The 16348-nt window shown below is 39.1% G+C and overlaps 1 protein-coding gene across 5 annotated transcripts; it reads left to right on the top strand.

The window, feature by feature from the left end:
* Positions 1 to 2214: 2214 nt before the first annotated feature.
* LOC139945153 (mitochondrial intermediate peptidase-like) lies at positions 2215 to 15732 on the top strand. Of its 5 annotated transcripts, XM_071942432.1 has the most exons (8): positions 2859 to 2876; positions 4136 to 4182; positions 10304 to 10346; positions 11427 to 11572; positions 12647 to 12775; positions 13976 to 14041; positions 14482 to 14677; positions 15368 to 15732. In XM_071942432.1, exons 3-8 carry the CDS (start codon positions 10304 to 10306, stop codon positions 15436 to 15438), a joined length of 651 nt encoding a protein of 216 aa, XP_071798533.1. In that variant the 5' UTR covers positions 2859 to 2876; positions 4136 to 4182; the 3' UTR covers positions 15439 to 15732. The 5 variants fall into 5 exon arrangements, with proteins under 5 accessions (XP_071798534.1, XP_071798535.1, XP_071798536.1 ...); XM_071942433.1 differs by lacking the exon at positions 10304 to 10346 and having other exon boundaries at positions 2215 to 2876; XM_071942434.1 differs by lacking the exon at positions 11427 to 11572 and having other exon boundaries at positions 2215 to 2876.
* Positions 15733 to 16348: the final 616 nt, after the last annotated feature.

Raw genomic sequence — 16348 nt, 5'->3', positions numbered from 1 at the left:
TTCAGTATTTAAAAAATAAATTGTTTGGGGGTGGATATGGCAACATCTATTGCTATTACAGCAGCCCAGTATTACATTTGTTTTTTGTTGTTTTAAAAACGCAGGACAATAAAGAGTGTGGAGGAAACAATTATATTCTAAAGTTTCCAAACTGCTTATCACCACATATATATGGCCTTTTGCAATATCTAATGAAATTTCCTTTCAAGTGACTGAAAGATGATGTTCCTTTCAAATATTCTGATAAAGTAAACTTTTTGACTGTTAACTTCTCAGGAAAACAACACAATTATTACTTGAGACTTGATTTTAGAGAAGAGGGTGGGCTGAAAATCCTTTGTGACCTCGCTTGAAAACTGCTGAGGTGTTTGTAGTTGGAGCAATAGGTTGTAATATTCTTTCAATATTTTCCTTTAACTTCACTTACCAATTGTGCCCAAATTTTTACAAAAAATTGGTATTGTCATGCAAAAGTGACGTTGGGATCAACAAGTGAGAGCTGGTCTTTTAACATTTAAAGATTAGTATTTTAAAGACATCTAGTGTAGTTTTCAAGAAGAGGTGGGTTTATTCTCAAATTTAAAAAGTTTTGAGCAGGACTGTTTTGTAATGTTTAATGAAGTAAAAAACACAATACTGAAATGATTTTATCCTGTACATGATGTAAAAGTTCAACTTTAATTATTCATACTGTAATTTTGTAACAAGATCTTACTCGTGTTATTTTATGCACAGCCTATGTTGAGATACACCAAGTGAGGAGACTGGTCTTTGACAACTGCCAATAGTGTCCGGTGTCATCAAATTAACCCAGCATCTTGAAATCCTTGCTCTATGATCTCAACAAGTTGGTTGGCACTTCCAAAGCTCCAATAGATTGGGGTTTTTTTGTACGCAAAGTTTATTTTTTTGAAAAAAGGTGACCATTTCACTTTAATGGTGTTTTAAAATTAACAGAGAATTTACCATTAAAGCATAGAGATTTGACATGGTTTGGCTGTCATGTTGACCATAATATTATTGTTCATGTAAACAATGTTGCCTGAGTTAGTGCCCTCCTATGGTTAGATTAACCTCCGTCCATTGCGAGTTGGTGCGCAGGATAGCATCTGTGGGGGCATTTTTAATGGCTGATGCAGAGGAATACCGCAATCTCAATAAAGTCTAGCTTCAGTCTGAATTTGCCATGCAGTTAGACTTGACTCAAGTCCCAATCCGGTGCCATCACCAGAAAAACTAGTGTTTTGTGATGCTCAGCATTCCTTTATACTGTTCCGTATGTTTCTCGTGACCACAATTTGAAATTCCAAAATACCTACATTTGAACAGCTGGCAATACTGTTATACGGCTTGTGTGCTAGTTGGCGCAATAGGCCTATGCTTCAAAGGCACTGGACTTCTTTGGTAATTTTGTCAAAGACCAGGCTTCTCACTTTGTGTATCTGAGGAGGAAGAAACATAAAATAACAAACCTGTGAAAATTTGAACTCAATTGGTCATAGAAGTTTCAAGAGAAGAAGAAACACCCTTGTCACACAATTTGTGTGCTTTTAGGTACTTTGAGACCTCACCTGAGGTCTCAAATTTAATTCAAATACTCACGCGAGTAATTACTTCGTTCTCAAAAACTTTGCACTTCAGTGGGAGCCGTTCATTTTTTACTAACAAACTCTCGTGCTCGTTTCGAGTAAGTTTTTAGGCAAACAATTATTTTTTGATATCATATTAACCATGGAGCAATAATAGTCTATCTCCTATTATTATTCATTTGAATCAATATACTTTTATATCCACATGCACAGTATCATTTTGTTTAATGTAGATCCCTTCGGCCCTATGCGTGTAAGTAAAATAACTAGCTCCAAACTTTAAAATAAGCAGTGCCACAATAGTCCGGGGTGGGGGGGGGGGGGCAGAATCTCCTAGGGGATTATTCACCCTGTCGAAGAATAGTCTCTGTGTAAAGTTAGTCTTTCTTATGTTTTAAATCACACACTTATATTGTCTGTGTCTTGCATCAAAGTTTGATGTGAAGGTCCATAGAGCAAGGGAAGGACAAAACCATGACAAAACTAAGTCCCATAAAAATAATGCTCAACTGGCTGTCCCAAATCCTACAGCAGAGGGCGCTCGTCACACGTGCCTGGATGGATGGATTCACACGCCGGCCACTACACATGATCCACGCTGCACACCACATGGTTGCAGGTTGGAATGTCAGATTGACTTTACGACGAATAATTAAACCGGTTATTCACGTCTATTGAAGTGTATTGAAACCGTTTATTCACGTGGAACGATAAACATGTGTCTTCTTGACGAATGGAAGAGCAAGGACATGCTCGGACCGCACGCAAGGGTTGGCATTGTGCTTCGGTTTGGTGGCGGCCGTTACGAACTCATTACTTAGGTACTCTTCCACGAACACGGTCCTAAACTTCATGATGGTTTCTGCTGTGTACAGTGTAGTGTAACCACCATAGGGTAAAGCCATGCTGTCTCTACTCTCTCTGTCGTCGTTACCGGCCTGAATTCAGAACTAACAAACTGTAGTTGATTGAAGCCGTGTAGCTAGAAAAAAGCAACGGCCTTCATCCAGCAGCACCAGCGCAGCAGCACAGACAGCAGGGATGCAGAGCTTCGTCCGAAAGTCTACGGGAAACTTTTGGAGGAACACCGCGAGGCCGATACCATGAGGTCTGGCAACGTGTCATAGCCTCTGCGCCCCGCAGCAAGCGACCGGCTGTGGGAGCAAGGAAGGAGAGGAATGAGGTGAAGTGGTCGAATCATCTTTGAATTCTACAAGCAAGAAGACTGAGCTGTTCCACCACGCTATCTCATTCTTATTCAGAGGTGAACTTGCACCCATTAACATGGTAAGCAAACTCTCATGTATTGTATTCAACTTCATTATTTTGACCCAAACAACAAAATTTCACTAAGTTTTTTGGCGGGTAATTATTTATTTATTTATTTTTTTTCTTCTTTTTTTTTTTTTTTTTGGGGGGGGGGGTATGTCCTTGAGTAATTTTGTGCAGTATTACTATCTTGTGTTTTTATTTTATATCTTATTTCCTGGTCTTTACTCCTGTTGATGGATATGTATTTTTGATATCTTCTTGCTGTATTTTTATCCGAATAAATTCAATCTTGAAAGCAGTCAATATTTTAATTCGTAAGCATTATGCCATTGAAATTATGATGAGACAGCAGGAGGCACTTCATATAGGCATGCAGCAGTGGTAGAAAATTCGAGCAATATCATATTGTTGGATTTCCTTGTACCATAAGGTTTATTGCAAATAGCAAAATATCAAGAGAGGGCGCTGTTGAACCCACACAAAGGTATAGGCGTTGCGTGCGCGAGTCGTAGAAACTGCATAGAAACCGCCCCACATTTCTTCCCACAATGCATTGCGTTTCTGAATCGCGATAAACCTTATCAAATAGGGCTCTAGTTTATTCATCTCTGAAGCTTGTCTGGTAATTCGCATTGTGTAAATCGAAAAATGCTTGCCCACAAAGAAATGTGCTGCTGAACAAAAGATCATCAAGAACTAGTTGCGATAGCCTACCCTCCTCCCAATGGCTACCGTCAGGAGGAGGGTTACATTATCGCAACTAATCAAGAAATGAACTGTTGACCCATGACTTAAAAAATAGGTTTTCACTTTCCTGTAGCTCTAGTCACCTCCTTCAAGGTTGTTTATTGAAGTCATTCATCCGTAACTTTCTTGGATTTCATAACATTATTGTAATTGGCTTGTCCTCTTCAATTCATTGCATCCGATTTTGTTGCCGATGAAGTTTTATGTTATTAGTTAGTCTGTAAAGGATGTGGGTGCCTTTTGTAACACGAAACATCTTGTCCACAGGTTTACATCGTATGAAGGTAACAAGTAGAAAGCGTACCTTAAAATATTACTTGCTGAGGTTCTGTAGTCTTTGAGAAATGAGTAAAACAATGTCATGAAGTTACGTTTTATGCTAAAGTAATAATCGTCTCCTGAGAAGAAAATTATTTTTGTGACATATTAATGACTGAAGTTAACAATTTATAACTGAAGTTAATTCTTTTTAAAATGTGTTTTAAGAGACTAATAATGTGTACACATTTTGATCATTCCTGTTGCAGGTCACTGGAGAACACTTAGAGATTGATGTTACCGGAGAGTGGCTCGGGTAAGTTGCCTTGTTCCTTTGTTGCAGTACATGTATCAACTAACTAAAAGAAGTCTGGATTTTCTGAGGTATATTAAAAAGCTCTCTCTGACCCCCTCTCTGCACTGCAAAAAAAATTCAGGCTCTGAAGGAAAGAGTCACTTGCATCCCTGCATACATGTTCTTTGTACTTGGACTTAATCTTGGACTTTTTGAAGGTTTTTGTATCATTAATCCCCCTCTTCAAGAAGGGCCTCTTGTCATGGTTGACCAAACAAGGTTATTTCTGAGGCCTTAGGTGCACTGACAAGATCTCCCTCTTGTATTAGCTGAACTTGTTTGATGACGCACTAGTTAAGATCGAACAAGCGAAACAGGTCAACTCTTGCAGATAGCAGCTTTGATGGTATCGAGCTTCTATTGCTACCATTAGAACAATCTTTGTCCTGGATGTTTTAGTAGCAAACGTTCGTCTTGTATGATTTTTGCTGCCTTCACTAGTTGCCCACATTGTACGAGTCGCTCAATCTTTCTCTGACTTTTTCAGCTTTCGTAGTCCAAATAATCAAAAAAATATGGCCATTACCACTGGCTGGATGCATGGTCTATCTCCGAGAATCAAGTCCATCTTCTCTTGAAACGGCACTTCTATTCGGCCAGCACCACTCCTCATATTCGTGGCCCTGGCCTTCTTGTACGTGTAGCTTCCCTTCATGTTTTTGATTTTGTTGCGTACTTATTTCACATTCCTGACATAGCCAACTTCCCCCCCCCCCCGACTTTTTTTTTAATTGTCCCAAACACTGCTGTTTTACGACTGTTACGGACAGTGCCTTCAAACTTGCTCAGAATCTCCTCACTTGACCAAATATCAAGCAAATTGACCGAGAAAACATTTACCATCCATATGAATAAAAGCAAGAAAAAGTTTTGACTTGCAAGTATTTACTAAAATTATCTATGTTTAGTGAAAAGTACGCTACATCGTTTGGAAACATTCCGCATGGGATTAATGCTTTTTGTCCCAAAGAGATATACTACTGAAATACTGAAGAGACTCTAATGCACAGTGTTTCACTACAGAAACAATTGATTAACATAGCTAACAATTTGTTTATCTTTATGCTGAGGATATGTTAAAAAAAATCATAATAATTTTTGAAACAAGTTAATGCATTTCAATAGCATTCTCTATAGACCTCTATCATGGTGCAGCCAATATCGATATCATTGTAACAAACCCGAGGCTGGAGGAACAAAGAAGTCTGGTTCATATTTGCAAAATGATTATTAGCAATCTTTATCAATGGGGCTTAGCGCATGCTCGGACATTTTGAAGAAATTGTAAAAGCAATTTACTTTTGAGTAAAGGCATCCATATCATACTTATAATGCAAACATACTGTAATCAACGTTAGAGCTTGAAGTACAGTTAAAATGCTGTTTAGCATGGGGTTCTTATTTAGTGTACTAAAACGACTACCGAAGCACACTAGACAAGTTCAGGTAGATTCAGTATTTGATGATTTTATTGACGACTCACTCTCATAACACAGTGACAACTTGTACCAAATTTAAAATACACACACTATTTCAATTCACAATTCACGATGATCAAATCATGTTACTGATTATTCTGCTGATCATTCTTGAAAAAAAAATACAGCTAGGCTGAAACGAATCGGGCTGAAACAAGCCATGTGCCAATATATCATTTTCTAATATGTTTTTAGTTTTTGTTTTAACCCTAGTTAGATTCCTACTCATACCTATCAGTATCAATTATTATTAATACAAAATGTTTAACATCGGCTTGGTAATTTAATTATCGTTTATGTATGCGCTTTATTATACATATACAGGGGGGGGGGGGAGAAGAAAAAAACAGACTTGAAAGCCAATAATTATTTACAGTATTTTTAATATAGGGTTTCTAGGTCAATTTTGGAAAAAGAGTCAGCCAATTTAATTTTCAAAGCTGTCCGGTTTTTCAAAGTTGTCCAGAATTGACAGCCCAAAAATGAAATTGTGTGACTAAACACACACCTCAAAAAAACTCCTGCGAATTTGAATGCAGCTTCGATGAATTGTTGAATGGAATGAAAAGTTTGTTAAATGGAATGACGTAAAAGTGGATTTGACTAGTCTTATAAAGACTTATTTCGTGTGAAATAGCAAAGGCTGGTGGTTAAATTGGCTGCTCATTTTCAGAAATTGACCGAGAAACATATATTTACTGAACGTGTACGAAGCCTTTATTTTTCGGACTTCTCAGATCTCCTCAGACTCCTACACCCTTCGTCAATGGCGACTCTGCACTCCTTTTGCCAGAATGTATAGGAGACCGAGCAGACGCCTTGGATGTTAACCGCCTGACGGTTTCTAGGCGGTTGGGGTCAAGTTGCTTCTTGCCTCGTACACCACGACAGTTAGACTCCCCCATCTCCCTCTCTGAAAAGAGAAGCCTTACAAGTGCCAAAGCAAAGTTTGGCTCGGAGCACGATCCTGCCTTCAATTGCATCACCTTTTGTGGAGTAAGATCAGGCAGGGTCGAGCTGGGAGATGAGGTTGTTGCTTGTGCTGGTGTACGTTGCGTTGATGGCGCCCTGGTCGGCGGCGGTGTGGGGGATCTTGGTGATAGGGACTGTGGAACGCGAATAAGGGACGTCAAAGGTAGTGGTGAACTGGTCACAACCGGTGACAGGCCTTTGGATCCAAGCTAGTTGATGAGTTTTCCAAAAATATCAGCCGTGTCAAAGGATGAACCCGGTGTCTTTGGCACTTCCAACACCTCTTGAACTTGGTCTTCTACTTGATCTTCAGTGGCAGGGTTAAAAAGGAAACGGCTCTTGCACAGGCTCCTTCTATTTCACTACCTACTTTGTATACGTAGTATTTAGGCGGGTTGTGTTTTGAAGGGTTGTGTTCGGGAAGTCTTATTGTGCATAAGGTATTTTACTCTCATTCTTCGATTGAAAGTGTTTATATCTATCAAAAGAGAACAGCGTGTTGGTTTGGCAGGGGTGGGAACGAAGTTCAAACCTTTACTGATCTGTAGAAAGTTCATCACTGGAAAGGTTCGTTATGAATTGTTCACTTTGATTAGCCAAATCTGATAACAGAATAAGTTGTCTCTGTTGGGTCAGGGTTGAGCAATGGCAGGAAAAGCGATTGGCTTTTCTATGGGTTTGTGAGAGTGACTTTCTTTTAAGTTTTATTATGTTTCCGATTAACCATGTTTATTGTGTATTGGGAAGGTATATTTATAGTAAAATATTAAACATGTCCGCTAAAATGATAGCAAAATAATTTAATTATAGACACAGTTTAAATGTGTTGGAATCTCTCTTTGGGAGATGGGGTGGTCTTGAAAAGACCGGTTGTTTTAGTTGAAAGTCATTGGCTTTCTTCTCGTTTCCTCTTGTTGTTCTTGCCTGGAGCTGGTTTTGGTCTTGAAAAAAACCCAAACAGCTTTTCGGCGGTTGTTCGGCTGTCTTCCGTTTTGAAATGTTCGTTTAGCTGGGTGGTTGAGTTTTCTCTAGCCTCTGCCAATCGGTTTTCAATGTCCAACTGAAATTTCTGGTATTGATCAAGGGTAAGTTTAGCGAAGGCTTGACCCATGTAGTGCTTCAAGGTCTTTCCAGTTTGCTTGAAAACTTTCCTCGTAAGTGAGTCGTTGGTGAGGGTGCGGTGGTCTTGCCTGCGAAGTGATGTAAGTGGGTGGTGTTTTCAATTTGACAGCTTTTGTCAAAGAAACAATCTGTCTGTCGATGTGTACCTTGGCTGTTGTGAGTGATCCCACGTTTGCAGCCAGGGACTTTACGAGTTCAAAGTCCGCTGTAGGCAGTTGTTTCTTTGAGGAGGTTTTGATTTCGGGAATGTTCGTCCTTTTGTCCAGGTCGCCTTTAATGCGGTCGATCAGTGATCTGTTCCCGTAAGGATGCGATTCTGAGCTAGTTGACGAGGTTTTAAAAAAACAGCCGTGTCAAAGGATGAACCCGGTGTCTTTGGCACTTCCAACACCTCTTGAACTTGGTCTTCTACTTGATCTTCAGTGGCAGGGTTAAAAAGGAAACGGCTCTTGCACAGGCTCCTTCTATTTCACTACCTACTTTGTATACTTAGTATTTAGGCAACAAGAAACAAGCTTTTGTTTTTTCTCAAAACTAGAGCTTTTGCTTGTTATGAAGATGTAAGCAAAAGCCTAGAAAAAACAATAGCTACTTTTTATACTTCACATTTTCAACCAGCACCCAACATAGAAAATAACAACAACAACAACAACAAACCAAGAGAAAAAACCAATCAGGAATCGTTTTGTATTTCATTGTTCATGTTCGTGTTTTTGTTTTCTTGAACCAATAATCATGTACCACCAAGGACGCGAATATCCTTAACCAAATATTTATTTGTACAGGAGAAGTTTCTGGAAGCTTCTTTTACCTGCTTGCCTTTACCACTGAGGTTGTAGCTCAGTGATAGGCAATGGTCAATGGTCTCCTCCAGCATTTTCCGAACGCCCTCAGTAACAGTACGGCCATTAACCCTCCTGCTGATACACCATTCAAATCCATTCAAAATTCACTCACGTTTACAACCCTATTGTTTTTGTACACACATGGCAGTACCATTTGGTTTTGAATGGTGTATGTACAGCACAGTAATATTCTACACTTAATTGAAGGTTCAGGAAAGGCATGTGTTTTGTATTACGAGGTAGTTTCTGAGGCCTGGGTGCGTGGACAAGTCGTCCTCAGCGTTGGTATTGGGGTGGACCCCCTGCAACATTCTGATTCCAAACCAGGCCTTTATCTCGTGTACATTAGTTTGGGACCTGAACTTTGGATTTGTTGTCTTATTAGTGTATTTGGCTATTTTATTGAAAAGGAATATTGGAAAAAAAGAAAGAAAATAGTCCACAGGGTTGTCTTCTTCTGGTCTTTGGAATGTTGGCCCAGATGGACCAGGGCCCTTGAACGACTTGGTTTTTAGTTTTGTTAGATCTCTGGTCCACCCTTGCCGGTCCGGGTTGTGGGGGATCTGTGTAGTGATATCAAACTTCTCTGGATCTGTTTCTGACATTGGCGGCTGAGTTTGAGGTCGCCTTCCTCTTTGAACTGGCATGGGTGGATCATCAGATGATGTGTCAGAGCTCTAGCGACGGGACTATTTTGTACCCCACATAAACAGCATTAAGAGGAACCAAAAAATAACTACAAAACGCCCAGATCATTGAAATGGAAAGGAAGCAATTTTACAGTAACCAATACTTTAATACAATCGGAATAAGTGACAATGAATATTATACAATGAAGAAAACACTACTTACGAAAACGGCGATGAAAGCTAGCTGGGGTTGACTAAGAGAAATACGGCAAAGTTAACCAAACAAAAGCAGGAAAAGAAATGACTTAGAAATACCGGCACCCAGGTACTTGCCTATAGAAAATAGGGCTTGCCACACATTAAACTAAATTCCTTTAAACAAAATAAGGACAAGCTGGTAAACGTAAGAGAACATATAAATTATAAACAACAATATAAATACATGACCGGTGGGAGATGACACTAAACAGGTAATGATTATTACATTATTATTGGTTTATTTAAAATAAAATAAAAACATTCAAACTTCACAGCCAGAGACTGAATTGAGTTTGAAATTGAAATTACAGAGCATAAGAAAATGTAATGTAAATACTATTTTTTAAGAAAAACATTAAGGATGAAAATCATTGACTAGCTGTCTGAAACTTTCTTGAATTTTGAAGTGTGAACTTAAAAAAAAAAAAAAAATTGGGGAATCCAATTAAATTGTTCTCTTAGACCAATCAAATCAATGTACCAGACATTTAAACTCCAACTCACAAATAGCATATTGATTTCAAAAGTCAATCAAGTTTCGGTAAACCGCTGCATTGGTATCATTCCAAACACTTTCATTTCTTAATTTCACAGCATCGGGATGCATGATATAAAAAAAGAAATAAAATCAAACCATGTGAAACTGCACTAGATAAGCACCCTTTTCCCAAGTCTATTGATCGAGATACAATGCTATTTTTACCAAATCCAGTAAAAATGTGACTACAACTCAAAAAAAGTAAGAAAAATTATTTGGTTGTTTTGGTTTATTTTCCAGATGGTGGAGAACCTCTTCCATGAGTTTGGTCATGCAATGCATTGTAAGTTCCTCTTGCCCATAATTTCTTTCAGTGTAATGTACAAATGTCTTTCAAGGCCTAAAAACAAAAAAACAAAAAATGGAAACGGACCCAGTTTGATGGAGAAGCACTGATGTTTTCAAAAATCGTAGCAAAAGGGAATGGCATGTGGTGTGTTGTGGCTGTGCGATCTAGTTCAGCGAACCCACACTCTGGTGTTGTCAGCAGCATAGTGTGGGTGCGAATCCCAGTCATGACACTTGTGCCCTTTGCTTCGTAAAAACTGGGGAAGGTAGTGCATTTTGCTCTACCAACCAGGCTCCTAGTGGATGATACCCATGCCTACATCCTTATGAACTGTAACCCTGTTTCAGCCCCAGGAGTAGGTGGCAACATGCCCTTGGCGGCAATTCATTTTGGTCGACATCCTAAATCAGTTAAGTGTAGCCCTCACTTGAAGTGGTCATCTGGCCTTGTGATGTAAAGGCTACGTCTCGTACAAAAATTATTATTTTTTTGTTTTATTTTTAAGTTCACACTTCAAAATTCAAGAAAGTTTCAGACAGCTAGTCAATGATTTTCAGGCTGCCTTAAGCTGGGAAAAGAATTGTCAGGGCTTGAATTTTACACTGGACCACTGGCTCGAGGCAAGGAGTTTTAGTTGGGGGCCTGTAAATCTATGACCGGACAAGTACAGCAGACTTGTGTTTTTCAATTGAATAAGAATACCTCCCTCTGTGTATATCATTTTCAAGTGTTGATGTTGAAACTCAAAAAATACCTTTCAATTCTATTTAGTAAGGATTAAAGAAGTACACTTAATGCTAATAAAGACAAAATGAGATAAATCTTCTCTTTGTATTTATTCAAATGAAAACACTTGAATGTCTGATAAGCTGTGTCAGGAAGTTTTTCTCATTTTGATTCTGGTCCAGTAATCATTTTTAGCAACAAGCCCTGTGTTCTTGTTGATCCCCCCCCCCCCCCCCCCGAATTCAATCCCTGATTGTACTTACGTTTTAGCAATGTGCTCTGCTCATCTTCTCCTATTGGATTAAAATATATACATGAAATGACATTAGTTTGCCTTGTCTGTTTTAGCAATGCTGGCAAGGACCCGCTACCAGCACGTAACAGGAACGCGTTGTGCCACCGACTTCGCCGAGGTGCCGTCCATACTGATGGAGTACTTTGCAAATGATTACCGAGTTCTAAGCCAGTTAGCAAGACACCATAAAACTAACCAGGTGAGATGGAACAAAAATGCTGACCCTTGTTCACTCCCCAAGACATCTTGGCGAAGTAGTTTCATGAATCTATTAGCCTCTGGAGATATGGTGGACTTGAGGGCGCAAATTCATAGAGCTGCTTGTACAGCACACAAAAAGGAGCTGTTAAAGCACAACTAACTTGTGCTTTATAAAAAAATGTTACCAGCCAAATTACTATGTCCTATGTTCTGTCTGTAGCAGGTATCCTGCATAATGCTCAGCAGGAGATATTTAAAGGCAGTGGACACTATTGGTAACTACTCAAAATATATATTATCCCTCTGAGCTCCCTCTGAAGTGACGTAGTTTTCGAGAAAGAAGTAATTTTCCACGAATTTGATTTCGAGACCTCAGATTTAGAATTTGAGGTCTCAAAATCAAGCATCTGAAAGCACACAACTTTGTGTGACAAAGGTGTTTTTTCTTTCATTATTATGTCGCAACTTCGATGATCGATTGAGCTCAAATTTTCACAGGTTTGTTATTTTATGCATATGTTGAGATACAGCAAGTGAGAAGACTTGTCTTTGACAATTACCAATAGTGTCCAGTTTCTTTAAGCAATAGTTTCTGCTCAAGCACTTCTATGAGAAAAACGCTTACAAATTTCCTGGCTAAGCAAGAAATGAGTGGGGTACCAAACGCAGCAATGAAAAGTGTATGGTATTATGACAAGAGACTTATGTGCATCAGAGAAGTAATTGGCATATCAACTCCAAACTTTATGTGTGGATTGGTCTTGAGATCCCCAAGAAGCTTAATTTTTTTGTTGGGACCCCCTAGGTCAAATGTCAGGCTCATAATATATGGCTGAAACAGAAGGAATGTTGCAAAGCCATAATAATAAGAATAATAATAACCCGTTTTTATATAGCGCTTTTCACACCCGGAGGGCGTCCCAAAGCGCTTCACATTATTACCCCTGGTCACCGGGCCTTAAACCACTCCTTAAACCATCTCAACTCCCTGGTGGGGAGCCATAACTGAAGAAGAATGAGATGAATCTCAGCGAGGCATTTTTGTTTAATCCAAGTTTTGCTTTTCCTGTAGACCCTACCAGAGGACATGATTGCTCAACTCTGTGCTTCCAAAAAGCAGTTTGCAGCTTTTGAGATGCAAACTCAAGTCTTCTACTCGATACTCGACCAAATCTTCCATGGAGAACACCCTCTTAAGAAGGTATCAAAAGTATTTCAATGAAGTTTCTTGAAACTTTTTCAATGAATGGCTTATTTTGGGGGAGGAAAGAAAAGAATTAACTAAAGCAGGATTTGAACCTGTGACGTCTGAGCCAGTGCTCTACCAACTGAACTGTCTGGCACTTTATTGTAATATCCTAGTGCTGGGGGAAGTCAAGCATTTAAAAAAGGTTGTATATTCAAAAGATGTCTCGATTTAAAGGAACATGTTGCCTTGGATCGGTCGAGTTGGTCTTTGAAAAGCGTTCTGTAATCGTTTGTTATAAAATCAATATGGTTAGAAAGATGTTGTAAAAAAAGAATACAACGATCTACACAAAGATGCCTCGAAATTGCATGGTTTTCCTTTTACCTCGTCGACTAACACAGTTGGCCATTTATGTGTGTCAAATTTTTGACTCCCATAAATGGCCGACCGTGTTAGTTTGCGACGTAAAATGAAAACCGTGCAATTTCGAGTGATACTTGTGTGGATCATTATATTCTACTTTTAAAACATCTTTATAACCATGTGCATTTCATAACAAACGGTCCAATCCAAGGCAACGTGTTCCTTTAAAAAGAATTTCTATCAGATTCAAACACCTAGCAAGAAATAACACCATAGCCAAACTTCTGTGCTTACACCCCCAATGCCCCCATAGAAACTGTAGCTCTACAAGAAGCGCTGAGCACAGAATTCTCTGGTACTGTAAGTGATAGCCATTTCATGAAGTCGGGCCAGCAGATGTTTATGTGAACCTTTATATTTAATGGAGATCCTTTGAATATGTAATATTTTAATGTTTGCTGGCAACTAAAATAAAACAAAATAAAACAAAACTCCAATATCTCTCTATATGTTAGGCACTTGGATGTTTTTAATGTAAGGAAGAAAAGAAGATGGCTGCCACAGAGTGGTGCACAGTCACAATCATGGGTACACATTCCCTTTTGGTCTATTTTGTGAACAACAGTTTGAAAGCAACTAATGTAGCAGTTATCTCATTGTTATTTGTGAATAAAAGTGCTTGAGATTGTTGTACACAAACTCTGCAAAGATCATCTCATTATTTGTAGGTTGTTCACTTGGTGTCTTTTTAACAACAAGTGTACCCATGATTGTGTCTGTACAACTATAGATTTTTTTATTAAGCATAGTTTTTTAATAATTTGTTTCTTCTGTTTTCCTACTCTACAGTCCACAATGGAGATTTTGAGTGAAGTACAGAATCAGTTCTCATGCATTAAATATGTACCCGGAACGGTAAGAGTCTCAGCATTTATTCGTAGTCTTATTAATCTCACAAACTCACTTTTGAACACTATTAAGGGAAAGTAAAAACAAGTAAAAACGTCGGGTCTCACAATATTATGGACCAGCTTTGGAAAAAGTGTTGTTCAATTGTCTTTATAATTCAGCAGAAATTATGGAGGAATCATAGAATACACAATACATTTATTAATGGAAACCTGTGATTGGTATACACTTGAGCCCTGTATTAAACATGTTTAATGCCATGCAGTATAAGCTGTAAATTTACTACCTTTTTCAAAATTGCAAATATTCTAAACACAATAACTGCCTGCAATCGAGGCATATGCTCAAAGCTGGTATCGCATTCTCATTTGCAGGAAGTATGAACCGGGCTTAAGTCTTTGCCTTGAAAATCTTGACAATTGTGATTTTCGTTTTTCATTCACCAGGCATGGCATTTACGTTTTGGTCACTTGGTCGGTTACGGGGCTAAGTACTACTCGTACCTCTTGTCTCGTGCCGTTGCGTCCAGCGTGTGGCATCAGTGTTTTGCTGCTGACCCCTTGAGTCGTGACACTGGAGAGAGATATCGATGGGACATGTTAGCTCACGGTGGGGGGAGAGAACCAGCAGTACTGGTGGAAAGTAAGTTAAAGGTGTTCTCTTGTTGGACTTTGTGTGGTGTCTTGGCCAAGCGATCTAGGGCGATGACGTCAAGTTATGTACTTTACATGGAATGTGGGTTCAAATCGTGGTCTTGCCAGTTGCAACACTTGTGTTCTTGAGCAAGTCACTTGATCATAATAGACCCTTCCCGTGAAATATGTAAATTGCGTTTTGGTTGGCAAAATGAAGGAACATCGCGCTGTTTTGTACACGGCTAATGGGTGCGTGACGCACACGCAATTGCGCGTCTGCTTAGTGCACAACTCTATGGTGTTTGCCAACCAACAGGGTCTGTACGCATGCGTGAATGTAATTAGCATATTTCATGGGAAGGGTCCATTGATTCTCTATATCGAGGGGTACAAATGGGTATGGGCCATGGACTGTCATCCTGTCCAGGGGGAACAGAAATATTCTCAGCCATTTCACGCAGAATACACACTGGCCTTTTTTTCATGTGGGGCTTTCGCTGCTGGTTTTTATTGGGTGAATCAAGACCTATCCTCTTCTGCTTGTGGGTCACGTATTGAAGCCAAGGTAGTGAAAGACACGCTTGTAGCAATTTTTTAGTTTAGATACATTCAATTGCAGGCCAAGTTTACAATTTATGTAGCAAGTTCTAGGATGTACATTGATGCAATCAACCACCATTTTGTCTCTCTCCTCCAGATATGTTAGGCAAGAAGTTATCAACGGAAGATCTTGTTGACGCACTACTGGCTGAGACGATGGAACACTGAGCACCTCATGCAATGAAGAGGAGGTACCAGACTACCTCACAATACCTCACAAACCCTCATTGTATTCTAGTTAAAATAAGAAACAATGCTGGGTATTGTTTTTTCATAATCAATGTTTCAAGTAGCATGCTCACTGTTGCAACATCTTGTGTGCCACAATCAATTTAGTTATATCGTCGCCTAAATGGCTGGTAAAGACACTGGACACCTTTGGTAATTGTCAAAGAACAGTCTTTCAAAGGAAAGAAAAAAACACCCTTGTTGCACAAATTTGTGTGCTTTCAGATGCCTTAACAAACCTGTAGGCCTGAAGTGTTTTAATATTTGAGTGAGTAATTTCCTGTTTCTCAAAATGTACGCTACTCCAGAGGGAGCCGTTTCTCAAAATGTTTTATACTATCAACAGCTCTCCATTGCTCATTATACCAAGTAAGTTTTTATGCTTAAAATTATTTTTGAGTAATTACCAATAGTGTCCAGTGCCTTGAAGAGAATATCATAGGACACATTGCAAGGATTCTCTTATTCCTGCAAATAGGCCCAGTGCGTATGACATCACAAGCTAAAACAGCGCCCTCATTGAGCTCAAAGGAAGACCTATTATTGGTTGAGAGTTATGTGTGGTGCGTACACGCTCATGTAATCATTGTTTACCATCGGTGATGGTGACCCATGCAAGAGACTCATAGATTGATTAAAGGTGCTTTATTATGGACAAATTATTTTTACACACAACCTCTGTATACATAAAGTAGCTTTGATTTGAGCAAATAAAATTAAGTATCGATCACTCTTTTGTACAAGTTTTGTTTTACATGAATTTGAAATGAGGAAGGCTTCATCTGTCTCCAATGGAAGGAAAACTGCCGACTGTAACTAATAGACTACCAATTACTCCCACCATCTGTAA

The sequence above is a fragment of the Asterias amurensis genome, chromosome 12, assembly GCF_032118995.1.
Source record: "Asterias amurensis chromosome 12, ASM3211899v1".
NCBI classification, from domain to species: Eukaryota; Metazoa; Echinodermata; class Asteroidea; order Forcipulatida; family Asteriidae; genus Asterias; species Asterias amurensis.
The sequence above is the reverse complement of the archived record's forward strand: the minus strand, read 5'-3'. Positions and strand labels throughout refer to the sequence as shown.

Excerpts from the sequence above, each read along its gene's own strand:
- LOC139945153 (XM_071942432.1), top strand. The coding sequence starts at position 10,304 with ATGGTGGAGAACCTCTTCCATGAGTTTGGTCATGCAATGCATT. Across the intron at positions 11,573-12,646 it reads GACACCATAAAACTAACCAG|ACCCTACCAGAGGACATGAT; the intron begins GTGAGATGGAAC and ends CTTTTCCTGTAG. Across the intron at positions 14,042-14,481 it reads TTAAATATGTACCCGGAACG|GCATGGCATTTACGTTTTGG; the intron begins GTAAGAGTCTCA and ends TTCATTCACCAG.